Raw genomic sequence first — 12,116 nt, 5'->3', positions numbered from 1 at the left:
TCGGCCAAAAAATGCCATCGGTCAAGCCCTATTAAGTACTACTGAATAACTAACTACACCGTTGAAATAGTTTTATAACCATACACTGATAAGACAAATCATAAATTCAAAAGCAGAATAGAAGGATCAACAGTAGGGGCTCATTCAAATTTTACGGGGTTCCTTGAATCAGAAAGGAATGGGATAAGACAAATCATAAATTCAAAAGCAGAATAGAAGGATCAACAGTAGGGGCTCATTCAAATTTTACGGGGTTCCTTGAATCAGAAAGGAATGGGCCCCGACTGTTGATCCCTCTATTCTGCTTTTGAATTTATGATTTGTCTTATCTGTGTACGGTTATAAAACTATTTCAAAGGTGTAGTTATTCAGTAGTACTTAATAACATTCTAAACTACTGGGCTTATAAATTTTTCTTTTTAGTTTTTTTTTTTGGTTTTTACACAGTCAGGTTTTTTGTTTTTATTTAATAATTTTTTTATGCTCGCAACTGTTTTGAAATCAAAATTTTAGCTTAGTTATTCAATATCTATTTAGCTGACTCTTTGATAAGCACTGAACTTTAATGCTTTGTGCGTTAACCATTTTATCATTTGACATCTTTATTTGTAACAGCATTTTTATCCTGTTATTATTATTTTTTTTTCATTTACGAATCAATGGTTTGAATAATTTCCTCGGTTATTACGTTCACTCGTGTTCATACCACGCCTCACTGTTGGATTGTATTTCATTAGTAAATTGCAACTGGATTACTTTGGAAAGTGTCCAAAGTTTCCGCTTTTGAAAACTGCCCATTTGAAAAAAAAAATATATCATGTTTAAAAAAATTGTGAAGACTTTTTTTGTTCTTCAATTTTTAATTTAGAGCGTCTTTCTTTTATTTAAAATCATTCAGCCTTTTCACTCATCACTCATTTTCATTTGCCTCTGATGCTTAACATTAGCAGAGAACAATTTTTAAATATTAATATTGTAAAAAAAGAAAATAAATGTCAATCACTCAAGAAACCAGTACTGAATAAACTTTAGTGCAGCACTAAAAATCTTAGTCATACTCCAATCTTGTTGTGACTTCTATCCCAAACGAGAGGACACTTTCTGAAATTGACTCTCGCTTATCATTTTCTTTTACTATTTTACACTGATCAATTATCATGATTGAAAAACATTTGATTTTTATAAGATGCGTGAAAGTGATCATTGTTAAATTACAAGAAAAATTTGTCTCTGAAAAATGAGAGAATGCTAATATTTTATTTTCAAGAATATAAAGAAATCATTTTAAAAATGTGTGGTTAAAGCAAAATTTGCCACCCATGGAAATTTTGCCGCCCTAGGCAATTGCCTACTCTGAAGAAAACACTAACTAATACAATGTCTCTAATTTATAAATGCTGAAAATTGCAAAATGAAATGGTGTACAAATGTACCTTTTCCAACATTGAACATTTGGAATCAAAACTCATTATATACAAATGAGAAAATTAGGTGCAATTTATGTGTATAATTCCAAATTACTTTGAAGGATTTAATAATGGAGTTGTTTCTAGGGGTGTCTTTAAAAAGTATTTGTTTAATATACTTATGTTATGATTATTCTTGTAAATAATTTGATCGAGTTGTAACAAAATGTTTGAAAAATTCTAAATATTAAAAAAAAAAAAAGTGAATTATGCTCAGTTTTTTAACAACTTTTTTTTCAGGAGAGAAAAGCTTTGGATATGTATGGAGTATTGTGGTGGTGGTTCTTTGCAAGATATTTATCATCGTAAGTGATATTTTTTATTTGCTGGTTTTCAACCTTAAAAGTATGTTAGTTTAAAATGTACAGGGTGTTCTTGTACATTTTAGATAGGTCTGCAAGACCTCTTTTTTCACAACTGTTAGTTCTAGATGCCTACCTCCAATCTCAAAAATGTACAAAATCAGATGCCGAGTTAAGATATTGAAAGTTTGAATTTAAAAAAAAATTACATTTTATACGAGCTCTGGCCCCCCTAACTAATATTTAGACAATTAATCTCCATTGAAAAATGTTACTAACACAAAAAACTTGACATTTATGCAACTAGAACTCAAGGAGATATTAGAGTTCAAAGTTTTAAGGGACCATGCAGTAGATGAGATTGGAACTTATCGCCCTTTCAGAAGAATGACAGGCTGTCAAAGTGAAAAAGCAAAGTATTTATCCTTTTTATTGCTATTTAAAAATGAATGCAAATGTTAGGCCGTGATACGCAAAAACACACAACAACACCTCGAACAATTTGAAAAACCACACTATGCACACGTATAGTTATTAAACCCTTGTTACCCTATATTTTCTCCCAAAAAGTCTTATTGATAGCTAGTGAAAAGTACTTTAAGTCACAAAATGCTGCACTTCATATCTTGGTGAATATTGGGTGAACTTATGTCAGACTTTTTGTTATAAATTATTTTTCAGTGGAGATAAATTTCCTAAATATAAGGTAGGGGACATAGGGCCCGTATAAAAGTTACATTTTGTATTTTTTTGACTCATTTTTATTTTTGCTTCAAACTTTCAACATTTAAACTCTGCATCTGATTTTTGAACATTTTTGCAATTGGAAGTATGCATATAAGACTAACGATTGTGAAAATATAGGTCTTGCAGGTTAAAACGGAACACCCTGTATACATGGTGCCTGCTGAAGTCCTTTGTCATCTCATTCACTTTAGCAAGGCAAGAGGTATACAGTGGTACCTGTCTATCTTAAATTTCATGGAACAGAAAGTAAATTTGGGATAAGGAGGTTTCAAGACACAGAGACTTTTAATAAAGCTTTAAAAATTAGCAATTAAAAGAAAAAAGTCAAAGAGTTTACATATTCTTCTGCAGTTATATTTTTGTACATTTTACTGTTTGACCTATTGTGATTATACCGATAGTAAGTTAATTTAGACCTTAAAGGATAAAAATTATCTTTCTCAACGGTTGTCGTTTCTCTTAACAGTGTTAAGATTTTAATTTTACCTACAATGCAAATAATTTAAACATAGAGCGGTATCCACAGAATCCAACAATATAACTTCTCCATGGCTCGAATGTAAAACTCATGAAGTTTCTACACTGTTCAACCCCCCCCCAGTTTCCTAGTTTATAAAATTCCTCCCATAAAACTTGCTTCTTCTATATAGTTTTCCTTGGGCTATGTGTCTCACAAAACTTGAATGACTGTTTATGTTATAAATGCAGAGAAATTAAAAAATTTTATAATGGAAGTTTTTTGAGACAGGCAGAGTCGACTGTTGTCATCAAAGTGGGACATAGGTGTAGTAGTTTTGGCATGTGCTATGCAAAAATGCCACTTACAGCGCTATCTAGTGGTAAAACTCAGAGTTAGCATTCTTTTTTTAGAACCATGAGAGATATGGGAAAAAAATCAATTATCAAATTGTCCAGCATCATCAATTTAGAGGCAAGAAAAAGAAGCTAGTTTCCCAAAGGGCCAGCTGAAAGGACAAAACTATAGTGTCTGGATGCTGTAACAATCTTTTTGGAATTTACTTGCAATGAGTTCTTAATTTCATGATTGCGTAACTAGTGTCATTTCTGTAAATCTTAGTGTAACTGTTTCATTGGTGGCATTTTCCTAGAAGTGTTTGCTAAATATTTTCCTGTTATACAATTATCCTTTGATACCATATCTTTTCTTTTTGCTTATCATGTTTAGGAACATTCTCTGTATAAAGTTGTTCTTTTATTTGTTCTTTTTCTTTTTTTGATTATACATTTCATATCTTTTGTCTTTCATTTTTATGCTTAAGTTGATAAATATTCTCTTTTGCAACTTTATGTTTTGCATCAGGAAATTCATAAGAGAGTTTTGTTAAGAGTTCATGAAACAACTTCAAACTTTCTTTGAATGATAACACAGTTCTTGAGAAAAGCACAGGAGATTTATTTACAGCTATGTACAGGAAATGTAGTTACAACTGCTGAGTCAATCATCAGCAATTAAGCAAATACAAAATAACACCATAAACTCAACGATGGCACTCGCACTTACATTCAAATACGCAAAAACACAGCGCAAAATGCCTCATAATAAACAGAACAATGGCCCAGACGAATCTCAGACCATTAAAAAGCACAACTGACTCTGCTCTCATTCACAAAACGCCCGGCGTTTTATACCGAGCAAAGAAATATCTAGAAAATCCTACTAAGTTCCACAAATTTCTCATATTTTTCTTTTCCTTCCATTCACAAATCTTATCCGGGGACCATATAATTCAGTTGAATGTTAGGGGGTTGTATGTACATTACAAGAAACTATTTACAGGTTACATTACTAAGATAATTTTAGATGAAAAAATAAATGAATAAATGCCAAATTTAGCTAGATTACAACAAATTAATTATGAAAATAATTACTATTTATAGAATTTGTAACAGTATTATTTGTGCTATTACTTATTGTTATCATCATTATTATTGTTGCTTTATTATTACGTTTTAATTTTTATGTTCCAAAATACTTATTCTAATTTGAAAATGTTTAAAAAGTGACTTTCTTTTCTGAATGTTGTGAATTTGGGATAACTTGAATCTAAAGGGACCGACGAAAAAACTTTAACTTATCGGAAGTTTGACTTACTGCTGGTTTCAGTTTTCAACATTTTAGTATTAAAAACCATTGAATATATTAATTAATATGTACACATAACAGACAAAATTACAGAACTTGAAAGTTTTTAAGCACAATATGCACAGTTTAATCAAAAATATTGAGGAAAAAAAAAACAAAAGCATGGTTTTAATTTCGATACTGCTAGAACCACTTGAATAGAGCTGATTCTAATTAAGGAAAGGTGCACATCTTCATTCGTTTCTAATTCAGTTTAATGGATTCTACCACTTTAGAAGTTTCTATTTTTCTTTAAATATCATTGATACAGTACTTGCTTAGTCATCTTTAATAGTAAAGGAAACTTACTCTGTCTCTCAGGAACTTATCAGCAAATAATTAAACTAAAGAATGAAGGGGAATGCATCTTAACTAACTTAGGTCAACCTTTGAATAAAGGTATAATCAGTTGACTTGACAACTTGACAGCTTGAAAGCAAATTCATACTCGAGCAACATGTCAAAGTGTAAACAGTACAGTACAACAAAAGAAAACAAGCTAACTCATTTCTGCACAAAATACCTCGCTCCTTTATCATACATTGGTTCAAAAGGTGCTCTTCTTTCTTTAGAGGTGCTTAGAGACTATTGTGTAGGTATTGTAAGTGAAGGTGAATTAATTTTTTTCTCATAGTCACTTGTATCTTTCCTTTTTTTCCATTCTTACCAAATAAATTTCGAGTCATTTTGGAAAAATCTTCGAGATATTGAGAATAATTAGCATGGAATTAAAGACAAAGGGTTCGGGACTCGATAAAAACTTTGAGTTATAGTAATATTCGAGTTATCGCGAATTCACTGTATTTATCTGAAGTGTAGTAAGTTTAATAGTAACAATATTTTATATGAATTTACACCCAAATTTTGTAAAGAAATTAATATAAACGGAGGCAGTTACATAAATTAAATGAACATAGATTGAAAAAAAAAAAAAATCACAGCTCCTAAATACACAGCTATGCTGCTTATTATTTATTGCATGAAACATTAAATAATCATTAAATTTATCAGGTTGTCATAGTAAGCTGTTTCATTTATGAAAATTTAATTCAGAAATATGTAAACATGAGGAATCAATTATTTAAAAAAAATTCTTAGGAGAGTTGATTGTAGTCCTTTGATGTCTGATTTTCCTTCAAAAGCTTTTTATGTTTAATTACATCATTAATTTATATGGTACTTTTCCTGTTTAATTGGTTTGTGGACATTATTTTGCTGCACAACTTTAGAATTATCTTGTTTCCTAACCATTTGTATTAAAAAAATTATTTTATTTTTTTGTTATACAAATGCTTTCTTTAATTTTCTCTGTGCTGCTTGATTTTGCTCTTGCTCTAAGCTTGTAGCATTTTAAAATTGGTTTTTTTATACATAATAAAAATATTTCATGCTTGATAATTTTTATAGCTGTTTCAGGTTAAGTTTTTAACAGTTCATTCTACATTTAGCTGTTTCATTTTCACTAAAAATTATTAACCATTTTCTTTTCTTTTTAGTAACTGGACCACTGGCTGAACTACAAATAGCATATGTTTGTTGTGAAACATTGAAGGGCTTAGGTTATTTACATTCAATGGGGAAAATGCATAGAGATATTAAAGGAGCAAATATACTCCTTACTGAAAATGGAGATATTAAATTGGGTAACTATTTTTTAAAATGTCTTTAATATTTTACCTTGAACATTTTAATAAAATGTTGAAAATCAATGAAATTAGTGTTATATTTTAGTGGAATTCTCAAAAGTCAAATGTGTATTTAATTATTATTGGTGTAACGTAGTCTCTTTTTTCTTTGCTTTCTTTTATTTAAATGAGGGTTTTTTTTTTTTTTGTAAATAGCAAAAAAGAAGAGGAGGCAGGGTATTGCTCACTTTTAGGGATAGCTTTTTCAAACATTAGTGAGACAGAAAGAAATATGGTGGGCACGGTACTTTAGCACTCTAGGCTTTGAAGCCTTACCATTAGAACAAAGAGTTGTGAATTCTGAGGACTAGGCAGTTTTACGATATTGAAAAAAGAATGTTCAACCTAATTGCTACATATTTTTAGCAATCAACAGCAGATGAGTTAAAATTTGAGTTTTGTAATTGCTTTTCTTTAAATTATCAAAGAATGAATATTTTGAGTGAACAGCATGCTTTTAATGATGCATTATCTTGTTTGACTAAAAATTAGATCAGGTTCTCTTAAATAGTATGTAGCATTCCACCCTTAAAAAATATTTACACATTTTTGCTTAACTGAATCAGTCTCTTTATTGAATCAAAACTGATTAAAACAAACATGATTCAGTTAAGCGGCAGTCATTGTAGTCCATAAAACTATGAATGTTATTAAATTTAAAATTAGTAAAAACAACTATACTCTATGTTGTACTTACTGTCTCTACACTTTATTGATTCAATGTGACATTTTGAAACGAAACTTCAAAATTTAACCAAATGGATTTTGTGTCCACTGCTAATTAATCTCACTGTATTCTTAAAGATCATTATTTGTTTTAGGTTAAGTCCTTTATTTTAAGTAGTATATATTACTACTTAGTATAAAATATTTAGCATGAAAGACAAAGTATAAAATTCTATAGCTGTGCAGCAGTTTTTTTTAAATATTTTTTCTTTCAGTTTAATTTATATTAATTTTTTTTTAAATCTGTCGACTGGCATATTTAAATTGAGTTTTTTATTGCCTTTATTGGTTCTAAAAAATACATCTTGTTAATTTAAAGTGTGGTACTGTGAGTTATTATGTTGACTACATTACAATATAGCTTGTATAATTGTCTACACTAAGCCCAGTGGCTCAGTGGTAGCGCTTCCACGCCACAGGTCTGGGTTGTATCCCTGGTTCAGGCATGCTTGACTCAGACATTCATCCCTTCAGTGGGTCAGAAAAATGAGTATCAAGTGTGCTTGGGAACAAAACCCTGGGGGTTCCGCCTTAGGCTGACCTCCTAACCGGAATATCTACCTAGCATTTCAGAACCCTGGGCCGGGAAAACTGAGATGGGCACAGTAGGCTTTGGCCCTCATGGGCTGTGGTGCCACTGGGTTTGGTTTAATTGTCTGCACTGAATATTGAAATTAATTGCAATTTACAACTGACAAAAAAGGGGCTTATGAGGGATTTTTTTCAGCTACATTTTTTTATGATTCCAGGAAGTGGTTCAAGTTACTCTAATAGCATGCCAGAGAACAAAGATCTCATTGCAGCAGATAGAAGTTAGACAACATTTTTTTTTTTTTTCTGTAATTGTAAACAATATTTTGGGGACATAATAAAGAGCTTTAATGGATTGTAGTTATTTCATTTTATTTATCATGATTCCATATAAATAAATGATTAAATGCCACTTATATCGCCATGTTAGGAATATAAATATAATATTCCACTTGTGTCTAATAATTTAGTGGACCAGTGTGGAGTAAATAACATTAAATATGATTACAATGTTGATTTTTACAAAACTTAAATATGTCTTTCTTTCATATGTATATCTTTCTTTTATTATTAGCTGATTTTGGAGTTTCAGCTCAGATAACTGCAACTATTAGCAAGCGGAAATCATTTATAGGTACACCATACTGGTAAGTTTTTATACATATGCTTAAAATATGTTTTAGTAAAGTAAATCATCAACATTCATGAGGATTAAGTTCCTGGAAAATATTGCAAAAGTTACCTTTCTATAGTTAAAAACTGGTTAGGTTCCAAACCCTTATTTAACAAAGCATTATAAAATAAATATGCCTATTGTTTATAAGTATGTAAAAAAATTCATTGCTATATTAAGCAGATAGATTTTATAAAAAGTTATCAATTGAAAAAAAATCATTTATTATTATTTTTTATTTCTCAGTAGGTCTTTGTTTATAAATAATTCATGAAACATTCATCGTTTATTTATGAATTAGATATTCTTGCTGTTTTACAATCTTGTCAACAGTTTCATCTTAGTTTTTCCCCTGGCATTGGAAATGTAAAAATTCTTAGAAAAAATCGTAATTGTGGTAATAATAAGCTCTGAAAGTGCCAATGAACGAAGTATTTTTAATAAAAAAGAAAGTTTTTTGGGTCAGAATAAAAAAATAAATTTTGCAACGGCAGCAAGAGCTCATAAGTTTTTATTTCATTTGAAAAAAAAAGGAGTTATCTATAAACTAAAGTACAAATGCTCACAAATAATCTAGGCATTTAGTCAGAAATGTTTATTTTTGCTTAAAAAAATGTTTGAATGATCTAAACTTCCAAATGCTGACATTGCAAATGTTGAGGGGTTGCTGTACATTCAAATAGCTAAACATGCAATTTTTTATGGCACAATTTTTGTTCTGCTACATATGGCAAAATTGTGAAAAAAATCCAACTGCTACATATTTTTCATAGTTACTACAGACATTAGTAAACTTTTAAGTAGATTAAAATTGCTTAGTATTCTGTAATTGTGGTGAACCACAAGATTTTTCTGATGTAGTTGTTTTTTTGACAATGAATTTCTTCCTTGTGCCAAGTATGCACTGTGATCCTATACCTCAACATGCAGCGACCTTTGTATGGTTGTTCTAAGTTGGCATGTTAAAAGGTAGGGAATGGCAGAGAAAAATGCTCTGTAGACAGGGCCCAATACAGGCTGATTTTGCTACCATTTTTCGGTACCTTCACAAAAATCTTGTTTTGAAATAGGTACTTTCACAAAAATCAAGAAATAAAATTAGTAGCTTCACAAAAACATCGAAAATTTCACAAAAATTTGCATTTTAAAATATAAAACCTGTTTCTCTGTTTAAAACAAAATTTACTCATAAAATAAAATTATAAGCAAGTTTATATGAACAATCGCTTGAATAGCAACCTTTTTGTGGTATTTTAAGTCATTTTTAGCTGATTCTCGCCAAAGTGTATTTATGCAATATCATCACAGTCTTTTAACATATTTTGGGGCATCGTTTTTCTCATAATTTCCAATATTGTATACATTACATAGCCCATTAAGCTGAAATAACGATGGTATTTTTGGTACTTCTTAGGTTTTTAGCTCCCCCCTCCCCGTTAAAAAACGAAACCTGTTAAAAATAATACTAGATGATATTTACACTTTTCGAACTAAAATTTCACTTGTTCTACTTCTCTTTTACAAAAATTAGGATGCCTCTAAAAGTTCACAAAAACAATGCTGATAAAAAAGAACATTCACAAAAATAGAATGATGCAATACTTTCACAAAAATAGGTAGCAAGAAAAAATTCCTGGATTGGCCCCTGGTAGAAGAATCCTGTAGTTAGCAGTATTTTTAAGTTTTTCTTCTCTGCTGAGATGATTAAGCTTATGCTGTGTAGAGATGAAAACAATGGGGGGGGGGGACATTAAAATAAAGAAAATTCAGAAATATTTTGCTTTTTCACTAAATGGGGACTCAAAAAATAAAACCTGGATTGACCCCTGATATTACTGTGGGACATGTGACTTTGATTTCAGCATAGCACATGGAAAGATAATGTGCATGTTTTAACAATTTATAAAACTTTAAGTTCGGCTTTTACTGCATCGTCAAGTGATAACATAATTAGAACAGAACTTTTATTCACGAATTTCATTCTGGAGCACAGCTTTCCCATCGCAGTATCAGATCATGCAAAACTTTCATTAAAAATATCAAGGGTGTATATAAGGGAGGGGCTGAGGGGGCCCGGGCCCCCTCCAAAATTTGGAAAAAAATAAATAAATGTAGTTATTTTTGGTTTTAGTTGCTCACAAACAAGTTCCAAAATTTTAGCTACAAAAATAAATAGATAAATGAATAAATAAATAAATATGATAGTGATAATAATAATCACAATACATTAGATCAGAGATTTTCGAACTGGGTGCTGCACAAGAAGAGGTGAGGGGTGCCGCGAAGTATCCATGGTAACAATAATATGTATTTAAAACTTTAAACGAGGAAGCCGTGATAAAATTATAATTCTTCAAAGGTTGTGGAAATTGTTAAACTTTGGGAAAACTGCGTTGGAAGGCACCAGGCAATGGGGTTCAGAAGGGGTCAGGGGATCCGTACCCCTTATTCAAGAAACTTTCGTGTCTTGGGAGAGCGAAGTTGTTTTAACAAAAAGAAAAAGTTGGGAAAAAAAAATCTCAATTCTTTCAAAAAGAAATCTTAAAATTAAAAATATTGAACAGATTCAGATTGTTGCTTTGCAAATTAAGTTCCCCCTCTCTTTCTTTCACCCCTCCCCCTTTTTTTCTTCTAGTCAGTCTAAGAAGAAGGATCTTCAAAATGTTTCTCTTTTTCACTTTCTTCCCCTGCAAGAAATTTTCAATTAGTTTTACTTGTTCGATTGGAGTAAAAATCGAAATTGATGTCCTAAAAAAGCATTTATTTAGGCGCTTTTTGGACATCAACTTCAAAACATTTCGGGAGGGGGGGGGGGGTTCCTGAATCAACACCCTTTCACTAAGGTTACTACCAAAAATAGTCTGCAATTGTGCTTTTAAGGTTTCAATTTTGAAAAAATTCAGAGGAAGAACCCTAAAACCACTCCTTACTCTAAACGTCTCCAAAGATAACCTAAAATTGCGTGTTACCCTTTTCTGGGGAAGAATCTCAAAATTTTTCCTGTCCAAAGATTGCCTAATGTTGAGGAAAAAAAAAACTGAAATGCCTTTAAAAAGAACCTTAAAAAAAAAAAAAAATCATGAGGTTGCTGACTATTGATCAAGTAATTATGTCCAACACCTCCTTTTTCTTTTACCCCCCCCCCCTCTTTTTTTTTTTCGTTTTCCCCTTGCCGGTCTAAAAATAAGAAAGTCCTCAATGAGAAAGTTTTCACAAGCCCCCTCCCCCCTAAAACCAGCAAAGAGCTTTTGAAACCTCGTTTTCAGAGCTTTAATGTCGAAAAATTTCCAAGAGAAAATTACCAAACGCCTTGCCTTCTGAAAGCATCGAAAATCGTTTAAGATTGCTTTTTTGGAGCTTCAATTTTGAAAAATGGCCGAACCGCTAACATTACCAAATATGTTCCACGGTCGCGCTTTTAAGACTTCAATTTCAAAAGCATTTCGAACGAGGGTCTGACTGCTTCTTTATGAAATTTGAAATTGAAAGAAACTGCAATATCAAAAAATTTAATGCGGAGGGCGTTTAAATTATTCAAGTATCACTGAATATCGCTTTAAAACTCCGTTTTTTAGGACTTCAATTTCAAAATAGTTTTCAAGGAGAGTGCCAGAACCATCCTGCCCGTAACTTCATCGAAGTTAGTCTGAAATTGCGTTTTTAGAACTTCAATTTCGAAAAATTTCCGCAGAAGGCTCTCCGATTCTTTCCCCCTGTAGCATCACCAGAAACCGTCTAAAACTGCATTCTTTGGACAACGATTCCAAGAAATTCCGGGGGTGAACCCCTGCCCCCCTCCCCACCATCAGAAGTTCTGATGGAGGGGGGGAGTGAGATTTTTAA

General features: G+C 31.4%; 1 protein-coding gene across 1 annotated transcript in view; it reads left to right on the top strand.

The window, feature by feature from the left end:
- The window catches only part of LOC129218125 (mitogen-activated protein kinase kinase kinase kinase 5-like), a 148,036-nt gene that overhangs the window by 24,688 nt on the left and 111,232 nt on the right, over positions 1 to 12,116 (top strand). The window contains exons 4-6 of the mRNA XM_054852334.1: positions 1,707 to 1,771; positions 6,155 to 6,301; positions 8,175 to 8,247. Coding sequence (XP_054708309.1) covers positions 1,707 to 1,771; positions 6,155 to 6,301; positions 8,175 to 8,247 — 285 coding nt within the window. The remainder of the gene's footprint in view (positions 1 to 1,706; positions 1,772 to 6,154; positions 6,302 to 8,174; positions 8,248 to 12,116) is intronic.

Source organism: Uloborus diversus, chromosome 3 (genome assembly GCF_026930045.1).
Source record: "Uloborus diversus isolate 005 chromosome 3, Udiv.v.3.1, whole genome shotgun sequence".
Taxonomy (NCBI): domain Eukaryota; kingdom Metazoa; phylum Arthropoda; class Arachnida; order Araneae; family Uloboridae; genus Uloborus; species Uloborus diversus.
The sequence above is the reverse complement of the archived record's forward strand: the minus strand, read 5'-3'. Positions and strand labels throughout refer to the sequence as shown.